Source organism: Ursus arctos, unplaced genomic scaffold (genome assembly GCF_023065955.2).
Source record: "Ursus arctos isolate Adak ecotype North America unplaced genomic scaffold, UrsArc2.0 scaffold_7, whole genome shotgun sequence".
Taxonomy (NCBI): domain Eukaryota; kingdom Metazoa; phylum Chordata; class Mammalia; order Carnivora; family Ursidae; genus Ursus; species Ursus arctos.
Genome location: NW_026623089.1, coordinates 55812917 through 55830829, shown reverse-complemented (window position 1 = coordinate 55830829; position 17913 = coordinate 55812917). Strand labels below are relative to the sequence as shown.

The 17913-nt window shown below is 39.7% G+C and overlaps 1 protein-coding gene across 8 annotated transcripts in view; it reads left to right on the top strand.

Annotated features, from left to right (window-relative positions):
* MYPN (myopalladin) overlaps nt 1–17913 on the top strand; it is a 109393-nt gene that overhangs the window by 71997 nt on the left and 19483 nt on the right. For all 8 annotated transcript variants that reach the window (XR_007189975.1, XR_007189974.2, XR_006410098.2 and 5 more), the window contains 6 exons: nt 3270–3860; nt 4244–4382; nt 13584–13805; nt 14978–15127; nt 16058–16134; nt 17336–17462. Coding sequence is in view for 5 of the 8 variants with exons in the window: in XM_044386117.3 (XP_044242052.1) it covers nt 3270–3860; nt 4244–4382; nt 13584–13805; nt 14978–15127; nt 16058–16134; nt 17336–17462 (1306 nt within the window). In the remaining 3 variants the exon portion in view is untranslated. The remainder of the gene's footprint in view (nt 1–3269; nt 3861–4243; nt 4383–13583; nt 13806–14977; nt 15128–16057; nt 16135–17335; nt 17463–17913) is intronic.

Here is a 17913-nt window from a genome sequence, read left to right as displayed (position 1 = left end):
ACTGCTTTCAAAAGTACTTGATACACCATCCCATGTTTGTTTTGTTGTTTTTGTCACTAAGCCTTTTTATCTCAACAGTTCAAAATCCCTAAGAAATTCCTTTGTACCCCAGAAACCACAAGAAGCATCCTTATTATTCTGAAACTCTTAATTTTCATTCTTACAAATCTTGCAATTGATATTTGTCGTTCAAAAACTAAGAAATAAAATAGCCACCATTTATTGATTACTTATATGTTTTAGGTGATTTGATCAACTCTCACGACAATGTGGAGATATTACTTATTCCTGTTTTATGTATGAGGCAATCAGGGTCTGAAAAAGTCTAGAAACTATAGAAAGCCACGCAGACAATAAGGGGCAGAGCTGGGATTAGGACCTAATCTGTCTGTCTGTCTGCAGAAACCATATTCTTGAGCACCGTGCTTAAATTACATGTTGTGGCAAAGGAGAAGATATATTCAGGTAACCCACCTGAGCGAGCTGATAAATCTGCCTGGGTAAAAGAAAGCTGGATGTCAGCTTGAAAGCTGATAAAAGAAAGCTTGGGTAAAAACCTGACTTCAGAAATCCTCATGGCAGCAGAAAAGAGCACCTGAGCTCATAGCCATCTATGACAGGCTGTTACTTTGAATTAGAGATGTTACTTGGGATTTTAGAACTAGTAGCCTTTGTAATTAATTTTCGCTTCCTTTAATCTTTCATTGCACTTTGCACCTTCATTATCAAAGCAGTAGGTAAGTTCCATATGTTCTCTGTAAATAACTAGTAGTTATTTGTGTTGCATGTATAGTCCGATTTTGAGCACTGAATAGCTTGTACCAGCTCGGGCATATTTATAACTCCTAAAATGCCTAGCAAAGTAAACACAGAAGATTCAATAAAAGGTCGTCGAATAATGGAATTGACACCTGATGTCATGAATACGTGAATCCAAACTGCTGTTTTAAATCCCTTCTGAAACAAGACTAATAAAATGAGAAACCAAAACCAGAAAACAAAACAAGAACCAAAACAACAACCTTGTTCAAATAAAAAGAGACATTATTCTCAAATGAATTCTTCCAGAAACTTAGATAATCCAAACAATTTGACAGTGTATCTCACATATCATTATGTTTAAGGTTTGTGACCCTCTCTAATCCAATATACTGCATTGAATGATAGAGGCTAACATGTCATTGGAAGTGTCACTTAAAGTAAAAAGCTAGTTCTTAGTTTTTATTCAATGGGAACTAAAGGAAAATAAGAATCTATCAATACCAAATGACCTTCTGCCCCTTTTTATCATCCTTATCTTTCTGAGATTACTTACTTGTCATATACTACTTTTTCTATTTCCATAGTCACAAGAAAATATTTCTGCAAAATCATAAGACTAAAATCTATGTAGACTACTCTGTACAGAGATGTCCTAAAAACCATATAGCATTGTCTCAGGCAGAATGTGACCTGACAAATATGAAATCCATTAAAATCTAAAGATTTTTGTATTTTCATGCCGTTGGGAAAGTTAACACTAACAGAAACAATATTAATTGTATATATTTTATATTTTCTAAGGATAATCTAACAAAGATATTTCTGCTTCTCTTGATTGCTGAATCTTTCATTTATGGTGAAACGAAAAGATTTAATTAATCTTTAATTATATTACTTTATTCTCTCATCTTAAACATTTCTAAAAAGGAGAGAAAGAAGAAAATTACTGTACCAAGTGGCTAATGCTTCTGAATTCTTAGTTTAACTCAAAACAAGAATTTTTATTCACGAACAAAGAAGGATTTCGTATTATATAGCCATTTGACAACAGATGGGACTCTGTTTTGTGCAGTTACTTCTCCATATATCGTGTATTAGCAATGTTAATGGAAGGAACGAGAAAGGTCCTAAACTCCCAGAATTAAGAAAAATCAAGGTTCGAACCTCTTGGTTCAACTTTATTACCATTGGTGTTGACTTTCTAATGCTATGAAAATACCGAGCCTTTCATTTTTAATAGATCTCATATTCAGCAAATCACCTTCTATGTTCCAGAAGCAACCTATGTTTCTGAAGAACATAAAATCGTGGTAGATTTGAAACACCACAGTCTTTTGTGTGGATCTTCCCGTAGTAACTCGTTTGAGAGTAAATTCTCCTAAACAGCAAAGTTTAGCAGCCCTGACGACTTTATGCATATAAGCTTTTTAGAGATTTTCATTTTCTATTTTCTTTCTTAAAAAACAAGTAACCAGGGGCACCTGGGTGGCTCAGTCAGTTGAGCATCCGACTCTTGATTTTGGCTGAGGTCAAGATCTTGGGGTCACGGCATTGACCCTGGCATCGGGCTCACTCTGTGCTTAGTGGAGTCTGCTTCTCTCCCTCTCCCTCTGCCCCTTCCCCCGTGCTCACTTGCTCTCGCTCGCTCTCTCTCTCTCACTCTCTCTTTCTCCCAAATAAATAAATAAGTTTTTAAAAAAATAATAATTAACCATTTTGTTAAGATAAATTAAATAGACTGTGGACAAATCATGTAATGCTTCTGTGACTCAGCTTCCTGCAAAAGGAGAAAGTACTCCTAGCTTGATCTTCTCTCTCCTCTTAGGAACAAGAAAAGTCTAAGGCAATGTTTCTAATTATGGTTGCCATACAATCTACCATTCAAACCATGGTATATTTGAGAGTAAAAGAACACTGTTAATAATTATGCCAGGAAAACAGGCATAAACCAAGCCCGTCCAGGATGTATTGGGACATATGGTCACCTTATCTATAATGCTTTGTTGTTGAGAGAGAATGAGAAACGCCAGGACACATCCAGCGCCTTCATTAAGGTTTGCTTTAAAATGAGGCAGAATGAAGAAGACCATGCACTGAGGTACCTACATCAGCGTGCGGCTCACTGCCTCTGTCCCAGAGCTGAGATACAGTCTGCTCCTATCGGAACTTGAGGCATTCCCAACGGAGGACCCTTGTTTCTATGTCTTTTCTCTAATTTAGACACATTCTAAAATGGTGCTGCCGTGTTGCTGGGTCCCAACACGAAGGCTACAGTGTGAAGGAGGCCTTTCGGAGTTGTGTGTTGTGGTAGCTTTGCTCCTTCTCGCTGACGATAAAACAGACTCAGGAAGGAGACGCAGCTCACAGGGAATTGATCAGCTCACTTCTGGCAACTCCGGTTGTGCGTTCTGAATCAGCGTAACATTGTAAACAGCCTGTCTTTGGGTTCTCCGATGCGCGAGGCCGACAGTGACAGATTTCCCTTCTCTCTCCCTCTCTGTGTGCAGTGATTCCAGTCAGCTGCAGCAGCTTCACAACCAAGTCTTACTGGAACAACAGCAGCTGCAAAACCCATCTCCTTCCTCTCCTAAGGAGTTTCCTTTCAACATGAGTGCTTTGAACGCCACTGCTTCCCCGGCGGTGACAATGTCCAGCAAGCAGGTGAAGGCCCCTTCATCGCAGACGTTCAGCTTGGCCCGGCCAAAGCACTTCTTCCCCTCTCCAAATACCACCGCAGCAACCGTGTCCCCCTCCAGCTCTCCAGTGTTCACCCCGAGCAGCACTCCTCAAACCATTCAGAGGACCGTCAGCAAAGAGAGCCTCTTAGTTTCTCTCCCCTCTGTGCAGACCAAATCCCTAGGAGCAGTTTCCATCCCCAACGAGCCACCCCCTCCAGCTCCAGCAGAGCCAGGGCCACCGCCACTCACATTTGCCATCTCCAGTGGAAACCAGTTTCAGCCCCGCTGTGTTTCCCCAGCTCCTGTCTCTCCCACCAGCCGGATTCAAAACCCAGTGGCTTTCCTCAGCTCCGTTCTGCCTTCTCTCCCTGCCATCCCACCCACCAACGCCATGGGGCTGCCCAGAAGTGCACCATCCGTGTAAGTGTCGTTAAGATTTCTGGAGTAAACGGTGTCACTTAAGAAAGGACATATGTGTGGGACAGCTTGGTCCGGGACAGGACTCTCATTTAGTGGATTCCTAGATAATCCTATCTCTTAAGCACTAAACAGATATTGAACACCTTACAGCAAAGAGCATGATTACTTTAAGTAATTATTGATAATTTAAATATTGAAAACACCTCTACAAACACAGATTCTCTGTGAAGTGTTCAACTTTTGTACATAATATGTCCTCCCTAAGTGCCCGATGACTCCTGGTGTCTGACTGCCATTTCAGCCACTCTGATTTCTAGGCTTTCGGACAAGGGTTTCTGGCAAGGGTTTCTCATGGGTGTGTCAGGTGCGAATTTATTTTACAGGCCATCCCAGGGACTAAGGAAGAAAAACACAAAGTCTCCCCAACCGGTGAATGATGATTTCATTCGTGAAACTAAGAATGCAGTGATTCTAGACTTGGGGAAAAAAATGAATTTCAGTGATGTCAGATCAAACCAGCAGGTAAGATTCTTCTGCTCAAACAGTTTATTGTAATTTCATGATAAGAAATACCATTTCAGGGGTGCCTGGGTGGCTCAGTTGTTGAGCGTCTGCCTTCAGCTCAGGTTGTGATCCCAGGATCCTGGGATCGAGCCCCACATCGGGTTCTCTGCTCAGCGAGAAAGCCTGCTTCTCCCTCTCCCACTCCCCCTGCTGGTGTTCCCTCTCTGCTGTGTCTCTCTCTGTCCAATAAATAAATAAAATCTTGGGGGGGGGGGGAGAAAAGAAAAAGAAATACCATTTCACTCAATTTAGTCCTTGGATGGTCAGTTCACCAGACCTCAGTGAGCCTGACCCTGCAGTCTTAGAAGATAGAGCATAGATTAGCCGAGGGTCATATAGGAAACTCATCCACAAGGATCTACAGTTCTTGATTACCCCAGTAGTTAATTCAGTGTAACTGCTTATATGTGTTTGTGTAGAATGGAATATGGTAAAGAAAGAGAGAGACCAGCTAGTCTGTTGGCCATTCCAGCAATCTTCAGCTTGGTGTAGGCAAACACCATCACACCTTTGAAAAATTGCCACATATGAGAGGATCTAGACTTAAAGGAATTCTGGGATGGCACACTGTCCTTTATCTGACTCCTTCAATCTAATGTGCTAGAGGTCTGTTCACCAGTTCCTCTTGATCTTCACATTAGCTTGAATCATGTGAAACAGCCATTGGTCAATATCCTGTGGTTCAACCCATACAAGCCCTTGCTTACTAGTGAGTGTTCACACTGAAAGAGAGAAAGGAAAGTCATAGGTGAGCATCAAATAAAAGAAAAATAGACTGACTCTTTTGTTATTTGAGCCATTTATTTTTGCATTTCATAACGTGTTTTTTTTTAAGTGTAGGTTTACATTTTAATTACCTAATTCTTGGTTTATTTCCCAAGGTGGGAACTGATCAAAAATCTATTTTGAAACATAAGATCAGATTTCAGTCAAAACTACATGCCAAATTGTGGAATTTGTGGCATAAGTGATCCCTGGAAACAAGGCTCCAGATTTCCCTGCCCATATGCTGTTTTCCTTTGTTTCTGTCTTTTATCTCTAGTGGAGCACAGGTATTTTACACCTGTGCGATATGTTGGGCAATTTTTACTAAGTAGATTCTTTTGAAAATGTGCTGTTTAAAATCTTTTTAAAATTGACTTTAAATTGTTGAATTGAAGAAGAACATTGAAGCTTGTTATAATTGAGTACACTTTTCACGTATTATTTCACCAAATTATGTATGTTTCTGGGAGGCAAATTCCAAGGCAACTATTCTTCTCCCTTCCATCTTCTAGATGGAGACATGGGGGCACAGTTGTCAAACTGTCAGTGGCAGAACTAGAACTAGAGCCCTAGTCTCCAGAACACTTCACATTTACCCTGAAAATGTGCAGCCTTTTTCAGTTTTATGACAATTACCTTTAAGGCTCCATAAATGTTGCTCTGTCTGATGCAGATTTGCTTTCCTGTAATACTGTCATCACATTTGTGGCTGTTAATCCTTCTAAGTGTCACTGAAATCAGAGCTGTGTTCAGCCTATGTCTTTTGCAACTCAGAGAGGGAGCAATTAGAACCCTGCAAAAATAATACCAGGTCAGCACACAGGCTGTGTGATGTTACTTTCATAGTTACTCTGTGGTGGATCCATGCTAATCTGCCAGCCAACTCAGGGCAAAGTAGGGTTTTTCTCCTAATTACCTGAAATGTGAGTATATGTGCACATGAACGTCTATGAGTTAAGTGCCATAAACTTGATAGAGCTCATTATTAACTCTGGGGCTAAGAGCAGGGACTAGGAACAGTTTCAAAAAGCATGTCAGTACTCTCCATTTGAATATCTGTGACATGCATCGGTGTTCTTCTGAGATCATTATTCTGAGAATTGCTAAGCCAGTTTAGTTACAGAATTGGTTCTAGATTGAGTTCTATGCCATGGATAAGAAAACCAAGCTGCATAAATGCAATTCAGGATACTAAGGATCTATCTAAGATGGAAAGTTTGCATTAGGTTGGTAGGTGTTGATTCTGATAAACTTTTGAGGAGTAAAGTGATGACCACATTATAATACTGCTCTGCCATTGTTGCCTTGGGAAATGATAGTGAAGATGTCGTGAAGAGCTGTCTAAACTGTACTGTGGCTTGTTGATGAAGTTAGAAGAAGAAAACTTGCTTGGGAAAGTGGGAAAGCAATCATAAGGAAACACGTGTGTATTGACAATCGTCTGTATCTGCAGTCTGGGGACACGGGAATCAAATGATCAGTTTTCTCATTCCCGTATTAGGCTGCCCGTACGAGGGGGAAGCAAATGATATCTTCTGAAGAGTATACATTTGTTTTTGTTTTATTTTGCTTTGAAAACTTTTAGGTCCAAAAGCTGGACTCTCTGGCCCTATTTTATTCCTAGCCAATGAAGAACAGTACCCTCTAAGAACACGTGTGTGGTCTAGCCTTATCCCATTATGCTGAGCAGGAAAATAAAGCAGAGGTCCTTGAACAATGAATATTGACTATAGACGATTTCCTCCCCAGAACTCAAACTCCTAATGTTTTAAAAAATGGTTTTCTTTGACATATCTACCACTTTGTATTTCCCTATTGTAATATTTCAGTGTTTACTTTCTAACTCATTTTATATAACCTTTTAAAATAGCAATTAACATTTACCTGTTGATTCTTAGAACATTGTGTGACACAAAGGTGTCATCCTTTCAGATGTTCATATTTATTAAAATGGTTAACTTTCTAAACTGACAGTTAAGTTTGAGTTGGGGATAAGCCAAGAGAGGTGCCCAGCTTCTAGATTTTAGGCTGCATTATTTCTTATTTTGAAGGGTATCATTCACCATCAGTGGGATCTTCAGTGGACATCAGTAAAACTTACATGGTTCAGAATAGCAAGGTGAATCTGAGAGGTCAGAGGAAACCAGGATCACAGGATGTAATAATGAAGGTTTCATGGCCAATGATTTTAATTCACGCATGACTTACCATGATTTTCTACACCCAGTAACTACTTGGTGACTGTTAATCTCTAAACACACACACACACACACACACACACACACACACACACGCACACAGAGTCTTATTTCAGCTTCCTTCCTTGACCTCGTTTCCTTGGAAACCTTCCCATCTCTTTATTCTGCTCCTTCCCCCCAACACACTTTTTTTTTAAATTAATGCTTCTTTAAAACTGTCTGTGGTTCCCAGATACTGCCATGTGTGACAAAAGAAAAAATATATGCACCTAATTCTTGCAGGCTTTTTGTTCCTCTAATCTTCTTCTCTAAGCTGCTTAGTCATTTCTTCTATCAAAAGCATACCTCTTTCATCTCTTACTCCGAACTCTTTATGAAAATCCTATTTTGTGAGTCTTGCCATCCATTCCTTTTCTGATAAGAATTCCATCCAGCCATTGACCTTAGGTTGCTTACCTTGAGCATAGTAGAACTTTGGGACATTGAAGTGTCCCTATGTCATCTGCTGTGGACCCAACCAGGATGCACCAGTCACAGTCTCTCTGGGATCTGGGATTGGTGGATGTCTTAGTCATCGCTGCACCCCTGTTGTGTCTGGCACAGAGAAGGTACTCAGGGAATATTTGCTGAGTTAGCACATGGCAATGGGATTTACATAAGTTTCAGGTAAGATAATGAAACTTTTGACCAAATAGAAAATTTTGGATTTGTGGCCTATCTATGGAAAATATCTCACTTGACTACCTAGATTTTGATTATGCCTAATTGTGGATACTACCCTATGATAATAATCCATTTCAATCAATAGATTAAAGAGATGAAAACACCGAAATTAAGCAAAACTCTAGTGTTAACTGATGTCAACTTCATTATCTCTTTTGAGCACAGACATCACTTACAAGCAGCTAATGCAGAAACTGCTGCTTTTACTCACAAAGGGATAAGGCAAGGGGAAGTGGAGAAGGTACCATAAATTCAGTCCTGGGAATTCAAAACCTGTGTCTACCAACAGTGGATCAGTAATACAGCCTTTGTGCAGAACAGTGCAGAAAGCACCTAAATTTAACTTAAACGTATTGCTTTTGTTTGCAAATTTCTTTACAAAATCTGAGTCCCATCAGTCATCCCTTGGAATGACCATCTTGATTTATGTGTAATCAGGGTAGTTATCCTTGGGATAACCAACTCTTAGGTGCAAAGCGCTACAAAAAGATGTCAATTTCTGCTTTGGGAATGGGATACATCTTGGGTAACAGCTCAGAAGTGAAGTTTCAGTGCTATCACAACAGGCCACATATCCCTGACACACAACTTGATGGTTTCCTTGTTCCTGTTTCCAAATTCCCAAATATTTTATGAAATCTTTCATGGAAATTCCTTGATCTACAATATTCTTATTTTGCTGCTCATTTGCAATTAATACATCATATATATACCTGGTACATTAAACAAGTATGTCGAAAAAGACATTTTTTTCTCCCAGTATCCCTTTGAATTTATTCAGTGGGACTATTTCTTCTCCTGCTCTGGGCCATCTCCAATATAAGGCAATCTCAAAGCAGTTTGGGCCACATTTAGTTCATTTAAGGTTCTGTGGTAACTTTGTTGCAAAATACAATCTTGATCCAGTAGTACCAAATGTCCAGTCCTTGTAGTAACCAACACTCCAAACCGTATTCAAAAATAAGACCCCACACACAAACACCCCTGTCCATACCCCACACGGCAGGGACTGTTAAAATGGTGAACCTAAAGCCAGGAAGGGTAGCGTGGCCAGCTGCTCTCTTTTTTGCTCCCTCCTCCCCCACTTTACTAACTGCTGTTCCTCACTCCCTTTCCCAGCCACGGAGAGAAGAAAGCTGACCCCACAGTGGCTCTGTCCTGTTTGTGCCCCACGTGTGCCTGACGGGACCCATCACAGGTCCTCTGCCCTGACACAATGTGGGAGCAAAGGCTACTTTAAGTAGCCTTTGGACAAAAAGCTGCTTCACTCCTGACTCCAGCTTTTTTAAGCAGGAGTCAGATACTAACCCACTGTAGAAAGCAAAGCAAACTCTCCTAATGGGTCCATTTAATCTCCCTGGCTGAGCTTGAAGTGAAGGCAGGTACCCTTGGGGTACAGGGGGAGGCAGGAGATGCAGAGACACAACAGCTCTCTCCAAAGTCCTCTCACTGGAGCTTCTTCCCCTCATTCCTTTGTATCTCTAGTGGAGGTGAGGGGTTTAAATGGTCTAGTCTGTCTGTAAGCACCTGCTTTGAAATTTCTGGAGAATAGTTTGTCTGCCAACTCACTTGTTTTCTGATATCTAGCCCATGTTGGTGTCTCAATAAAAACTTCCCGTGAAGATCTGGTTGCAACTGTATCCTCAGTACCTAGTTATGAGTAGTATTTTTGAAATAACTCATTGAGTGTTCTGTTTCCATCACCTCCCAATTTGTTGTACTGATAAAATAATAAATATATAACCAATATGCATACATTTATGGTAAAACAAAATGTGCATATTTTCATCATATTGTTCCTATAGTTCCTTGGATCAAATCAATTCAATTATTTATAAATTCCATGAAATCAGGCCCCAACTTGGTAAAACCAAGTTTGGAACACATGGAGACAATGGTATTTATATTCTTGGGCGGGCACTTACCTCCTCATACATCTCGTCCACTATGTTCCTGAAAGTTAGGTGTAATCATAACTTACCACTATGTACAAAACACTTCCTTGGGAAAATTACTTCATACTTTCAAAATAGAATTTCAGGAATTCATCTCTCCCTATAATGACTCTGACAATGTATTTAGCCAGGAAGTTAACAGCCCTTACAGGTCAGGCAATAGGAGAAGCTTCAGGGAAGACTCTTTAATTTAGAGCAAGGACTCCATTAGAACAATGGCTAAAGTCGGTATGGAATGGACTAGGAATTTGGGGACTTAAATGAAACAAGATGAGAAGTGGTAGACGGCTAAGATCTCCTGCCACCCTCACAAAAATTCTGGCGTTTCCTGAACCCTAGGATCTGTGTATGAGGTTTGAGAACTATATGAATTTTTCTGTTTGAATGTAATTTCTTTTTTTTTTTTAAGATTTTATTTATTTATTCGACAGAGATAGAGACAGCCAGCGAGAGAGGGAACACAAGCAGGGGGAGTGGGAGAGGAAGAAGCAGGTTCATAGCGGAGGAGCCTGATGTGCGGCTCGATCCCATAACGCCGGGATCACGCCCTGAGCCGAAGGCAGACGCTTAACCGCTGTGCTACCCAGGCGCCCCTGAATGTAATTTCTAAAATAATAAAACTTCTATTTAATACCTACTTCATATGGTATGGGAATAAAATGATTCATTGGTTTTACTTCCAAATATCCCAGAAAAATAAACAAATGTGTTAAAAAGAAAAATAATATATGTTCAAAAGCATAAATGCAATTCAAGAAAGAAGAAATATGTAATCTTCATGTGATTTTAGACTGGCAAGACTAAGAAATATTTCAAATTTGGGGGAGCGTTTATTGTATTTATGGAAAATATAGTCATTGTGAAGTGTTAGATTGAATCGTATGAAATTCTACATTTTCGACCTACAACAATGTCAGTTTCATATAATTCAACCTAATAGGTAGATAGTTGGAAGCTTTAATTATTAACTTGTAAAAAAACTCCTATAATGTAGAAAATAGTCTTAATACTTTTAAACTAGGTTTCAAATTAATAGAAGTGAATATTTTTTTACTTTAACTGATTTGAATTATCTGATTAAAAATTAATAAGCTGGGGCGCCTGGATGGCTCAGTCGTTAAGTGTCTGCCTTCGGCTCAGGGCGTGATCCCAGAGTCCTGGGATCGAGCCCCGCATCGGGCTCCCTGCTCCGCTGGGAATCTGCTGCCTCCTATCCCACTCCTCTTGCTTGTGTTCCCTCTCTTGCTGGTTGTCTCTCTCTCTGTCAAATAAATAAAAAAAATCTTTAGAAGAAAATTAATAAGCTAACTGGATGTTAATCATTTTCGTCTCTACCCTGAAAGATCTATGGTTTTATTTTGCTTACCCAGTGTGAGATGTGGCCAAGAGAAGAAGATTTAAAATTGGTTTCAAGAAAATGAAACCAAGAAACATCTGATTTTTGTATTTCTGTGTTTCATAAGTTCCAATTCTACACAAAGTCAGTGATAATATGTATAAGACAGTAACATGAGTAATGTGATTTAATAGCTTGAGAATACATCTTATGTATCCTGAACTCAATCGCTCTGCCTAAGACGGGGTGCAGATGTATATCAGCCGTGCACTTCCAAATTCTATTTCAGAAACATCCTAGTGCCCTCTCCATGGAGCTCCCCTAAATTATGAAATTGTGGTTAACTAGAGTCACAAGCTTAACAGAATGTCCTACCCTCAGCCCAAAGCCATGGCTCTGGAGTCCTCAAAGATGCAGTTGTAACAAGTGATTACCCCCCATGCCATCCATGTCTTCGCTCATTCTCCAGATACTCATTGAGCACCTGCCATGAGGCAGACGCTATTCCAGGTGCTGTTGATAGAGTGAGAAGCAAGACAAACAAGATCTCTGCTCTAGGGGAGCTAACATTCTAATCCTTAGAGATATTCAATCACTCAATCAATAAACAAACAAACAAGAAATATACTAGATAGCAACCAGTACTGTGCAGAGTATTAGAACGGGGAGTTCATGTAGATGAAGTGGACTGGGAAGGCTGCTTTGGGGAGGTGACAGATAAGCTTGATAGAATTTGGCAGGGAGAGGGAATGACAGGAATTCAGGATAAGTCCTAGATTTAGGGTTTAACTTGGTACACTCAAAGTGTGGTCTGAGGACGCGTGGCAATCTGCAAGCTATCACCTCTCCACCTTGGCATAAGCACAGAAACTGAGAGTAACCATTAAGAAATTTTTATAGCAATTTGACAGAAAAATTTTATGCCTATTAAATATAATAATTTTGCATGCCTCCTAAATTTCATTTTGCTACTCATTCATTTTTATTTCACTTTACAAAACTACACATTGGAAAATTTTTAAAACCTCGTTTTCACCAAAGGTAGTGTAAGACACACTGACTTAACTACTTAACCAAGTGGATGGGTAGTGGCTCCATTTTCTGAGATGGGGAAAAGCAGGGTAGGAGCATCTCTGGGAGACAGAAATGAAGTGTGTGTTGTTTGGATCATGCTAGGCTTGAGATGCCCCTTGGGCACCCACGCCATGATGTAGAATCAATCCCTGGATATATGACTCTCATGATGTATAGTAGATCATCGGTATATGAGTTTTGGGGAAAGATCAGGTTTGGAGATATGGGTTTGGAGCCATCAGCATGCAGAAGGTATCTGAAGCTGTGAGATAGGATGAGACCACCTACCTAGGACTAGGAGCTAGCAAAGGAGACTGATAAGGAGCAACTAAAGAAAAAGAAGGAAAACCAATATGGTGTCGTGAAAGCAAACAGAAAAAAAAAATGTTTCAAAAAGGAGAAAGTAGCCATCCTTGTCTAATGCTGCTGAAAGATCAGGTAAGGTAAGAACAGATAAGTGACAACTGGATTTGGCAAATTTGGAGACCCTATAGTAATAGTAATCTCGGTGGAACAGCGAGAACACAAGCCCAATTGGAGTACATTAGCGAAAAAGTGGATGACAAGGAAATGATCCTGTAACAAAACAAAATTATTTCAACTAGTTTTGTTGTGGTGGGAGTAGAGAGATGCAATGAAGATGGATATGGAGTCGAGGGAGATTTACTCAAGACAGGTTTCATCAAGTATGCAGATGGGAATGTCCAGTAGAGACAGGAAGTTGGTAATGCTGGCATGCATCAGAATGCAATTCAGAATAGCTTTGCCATATTACCAGATAGGAAGTTCTACATAGTAAAATGGGCATTAATAGTAGTAATGGAAATTACATTCCATCTTCATTTCTCTGCAGGATGCTACTGGGGCTCCATACTCAAGGTGAGGAATCAGGATTCACTAAGGCAGTTTGGGATTATAGTAGAGACATTGACATCTCCTTTAGTGCTCCATGGTGAGGAACTGGAAATGGAACGTGCCTGGTTTATTGGGTTTCCATGATATATATTTAACATGTGAATCTAAACAGTTCCATCCTCAAATTATACTGATAGACACCTTCTTTCTCACCCATAGAATTGAAATTGAAACATGTTTGCCATTTTGACAGGAGTACAAAATTTCAAGCTTTGAGCAGAGGCTGATGAATGAAATAGAGTTTCGCTTGGAACGTACCCCTGTTGATGAATCAGATGATGAAATCCAACATGACGAGATTCCCACGGGCAAGTGTATTGCTCCCATCTTTGACAAAAGACTCAAGCATTTCCGGGTTACAGAAGGCTCTCCAGTGACCTTTACCTGCAAAATTGTTGGGATACCTGTTCCAAAGGTAGGGGAAGATGATCAGCCGCTTTGGCCAACCAACAACACAGAACTGTAGACAGTGCCTTCAAGAAAGTCTTATCAGATTCTAGGGAACTGTCTACAGAGGGAATAAAAACCACCACCAGAAAAACTAACAAAGCCCAGATAATTTTACTAAAAAGATACAGTCAGGGATAGGATTGTTAAAAAATGAGGCCAAAAATAAATCAGATTTACGGGTAAGTTAGAATTTTAATAAAAGTTTAAAATAAACTTCTTAGTCATAATCCTCCATTTTGGGCTATTGATTCTCTCAACCACCAAACTCACCAAATTGGTATTTTTCTTTTTCTTGAACACTTAGTGAATACACAAAGTGCCTGTTGTTGCACGAATTGAGTCATATTTGTATCATTACTATTAGGTTGGTAAATGCTGAAAATGTCATATCGTTATCACTGGCTGCAGAAAAATCTTATGAGTCACCAGAATTTTTTGGCAGTCAGCTGAAAGAAGGATTTACACCCTGTATGGTTGTGGTAGGGGATCTCTCCACTCCACTTTCACAAACATTAGCATGGTGTTATCATGTATGCTTAGGTAACCAGGAAATGTGGAGGAGAACAGCTGCAGCCAGTACTTTAACCCCCCTGTCTTTGAGAGATCTCCTTGGTACATGCAGAACTCAACATGAAAAATATATTTATTTAAATGTTAGCCAGATGAGAAATTTAGCAAGTGAATCCTGGCCTCTTCCCACTTGGTATAATAAACCATACTATCCTTTCAAGTAGGGTGAGCTATTGTAGACCCTGAGATGTGTGACTGCAGAAGACTTGAGCTTGTAAATAGGATAATGGGGAAAAAAATTCAGGCATCTGGTTTTCATTATTTTGCCTCTGAAGACATGTCCGGTCCTTGGGGTGACTTTTTAAGTGATTATGAAGTACAATAAAAAGAGCCAAAAGCTTTATCTCAATCCTAAATTACGCAGAATTTTTTATTTAAGTATCATGTCTGTACAAGTACAGGAGCAAAAACAGTCATTTTTAAAATATTTCTTTTCGAACTGCTTTATAAGGGATGGGGCACTTGTAGAGATGGCAATCAGCCCTTGTCTCATCCTACTCCCTACTTTATTATCCTCAAAAGATGTGCAGAACAGTATATGTTCTCCTTGATTATCTTTCATTGCAGGTTTACTGGTTCAAAGATGGGAAGCAGATTTCAAAGAGAAATGAGCACTGCAAAATGAAGCGAGAAGGAGATGGGACGTGCTCTCTGCACATCGACTCCACCACCAGTGATGACGATGGCAACTACACCATCATGGCTGCCAACCCCCAGGTGGAGAAGCAGGGTTCTGCGCTGTGCTATACCCTGAGGAAGGAGCACTGATGTCATTGTGAATGAGACCTTGAGAAGTGCGAGTTACTAAGGATTGCTGAGGAAAATGAATGAGAAGCATTGTGATTGTGTGTAACCAGAGCACAGTATCACAGCTTGAAAGACCAGTTAGCCACTGATGGGTCGCTCAACCTTTGAGCCTTTGTCAAAGGACATTAGTAGTATCTGTTCACTATGTCCCAGATGTATTGGGCTAAATCTTATGTTTATCAACTCATTGACTGTTTTGAAGAGTCTATAAATCATTCTATCAAAGAATGATTTGTTGTTTAGCTCTTTAGAGAATTAACAAATTACTCCAAAAAAGCTCGCAAATAATCCTCGAATTCATAATGTCCTTTTTTTTTTTTTTGTAAAAGTTGGAAAGCCATAATCTTTCACTTTTCTTTTCTGAATGAGATCAAGGGTCAAGACCTAAAATTCTCCTAAAAGATATGGCAGAATAAATACCTTCAACTACTATTAGAATACAAAATATAGAACTATAATTTCTACTCTCACCCACTCCCCTTCTTAAAATGTTAGTTTTGAGGATAGTCTCTATTAAGAAAAGTATAAAATACTTGGCCATAGTCTCTGCATGTGGCTGCAGATAATGTTCAGTGCACAAGAATTCAAATTTTATTTTTTAATATTTGTGTTCTGTTTATTTCTCAGCTCAAAATGAAAGTCATCATAATATTCTTTAAACTCCCCCCGTGGAATACTAACAATGATTTAAGGAGTCGTACTTCATTGTTTCCATTCCCCACCCCCAAGTTTTCTTTCTCATAATAGCCAAAAGATTCATAATTGTTCCAGTCCACAAAAATTTATATAAATTGAAAAAATGGGGAATTCTCTTATTTTTAATTCATTTTTGTTTCTCAGGGGAGAATCAGCTGTTCTGGACACTTGATGGTACAAAGTTTGCCCATTCGCAGTCGACTAACTGGTCAGTCTCACAGGTAAAGACAGTAAGGGGCTTCTCTAGCTCCTCCCAAGCACCCACCTACCACAATGAGCATCAAAGTGTTGGGTCTACAGATTATTACTTGAAGTGTAGTCCTGCACCTGCAGCATCAGCATCCCTTGGGAGCTTGCTGCGGATGTGGAATCCCAAGCCCCACCCCAGACCTACGGGATCAGAAAGTACATGTTACTAAGATCCCCAGGTGATTTACAAGCACATTAACTTGGAGACACACTGGTCTGTCAAACACTCTTGATGGCTCAAAATGCATAACTATCAGTAGCTCTTGTGCAGATAATATATAAACCAGGGTCTTTTAATTAAATTACCTTATTTTCTTCAATAAAACAGAAACTGCTAATGGTTATATGTCTATAGATTGCATATTTTTGTTTGTTGTTGTCCCCAGTGTAACAATTGCCTCTAACAGAGCAATTGGCTTTCTTCCTCTCTCATTTTACTAACCACTAAGAATTAAGAGCCTGGCTTCCCCTTGAGTCTTATGGTGCCACAAGGTCTTAGCAAAGCATTCCATAACTGCTGACATGGATGAATTATATTTGACTTAACCAAAGGGGCAAAAATAGTGACCCATGTTTCAGATACAGTATTTCATCACTGCTGGAACTATACCTTCTTCTTCATTTTTTTCCCCTTCAAGAACAGCTGGTACTGTTGGTCAGTCTTAACTAGTTTAAGTTCATGATCATCTTTAATGGTCTGCCATAATTTATAGCCGGGTTAAATTTTTATTAGTCAGAGACATGGGGATTGCAGCTGTCTTGTTCTGGGTAATAAACAGGACTTGTCTGTTGGCTCTCATTTGAGATTCGGCTTGAATACTGATTTATTTGTTTATTTTGAAACTTTTGAACAACTGGTCAAAGCCAAGGCAAGGGGAGCTGAGCCACTTAACCCGGAATGACTTCAGAGAGAAAGAAGCTAAAGCCTGTTTATTTGATTACAGATCGCATAAGATAATCCTACAGTGTATGAGATGCTTACCACCTTGCTTTTTACATAAGCTTCACACCATTATTTATTATTTTATTATTTGTTTACAGTCCAGCAACCTCCTCCCCCACAGCCCCCAAAGTACCTGTTCTCTAGGAGCTATAGCCATGCCTCAGTGCTTGCTGTTGTAGGTTTATAGATCGGTTTCTATGTCTAATGCCTGAACATGCTTGTTTTTATAGAGGAAGGTCCCGAGTACAAGAAAGAGACAAAGAGCCCCTACAGGAACGCTTTTTCCGACCATATTTCCTGCAGGCTCCTGGGGATATGGTAGCTCACGAGGGGCGCCTCTGTCGGCTGGACTGTAAGGTAGACTCTAATACTCATCCCGATTCCAGAATCTGTTCCCATTTTGCATTCGTTTATTCTCGTTTGTATTTGTTTTATGTTTTGTTTAGAGAAAGGGGGGCTGGGGAAAGGAGAGAGATCACTTCTTTTCTCACAAAGCTTTTGCAAGGCATTTAATACCAGACAAAAGAATTTGATGAGATGTTCAAGGCTTTATACCTTACTAAAATTACTTTGGTGTTGTATCAAGTTAACTCTGCATTTGTAAAAGACAACCGAAGAAGTGATATAATTCAGACATTTAGCCTGATTTTTGCATCCTTGAAGTGAATTTCTGTGATGTATAGATTTCGAAAAAATTGTAGCCATGAAAAGATGGCTCTGAGGTGGTTTACGAAAACGGAAGTTGGTTTCTCATACTAATCAACACCCACCAGCTTCAGCTACTCTGCATTCTAATTCTTCAACCAGA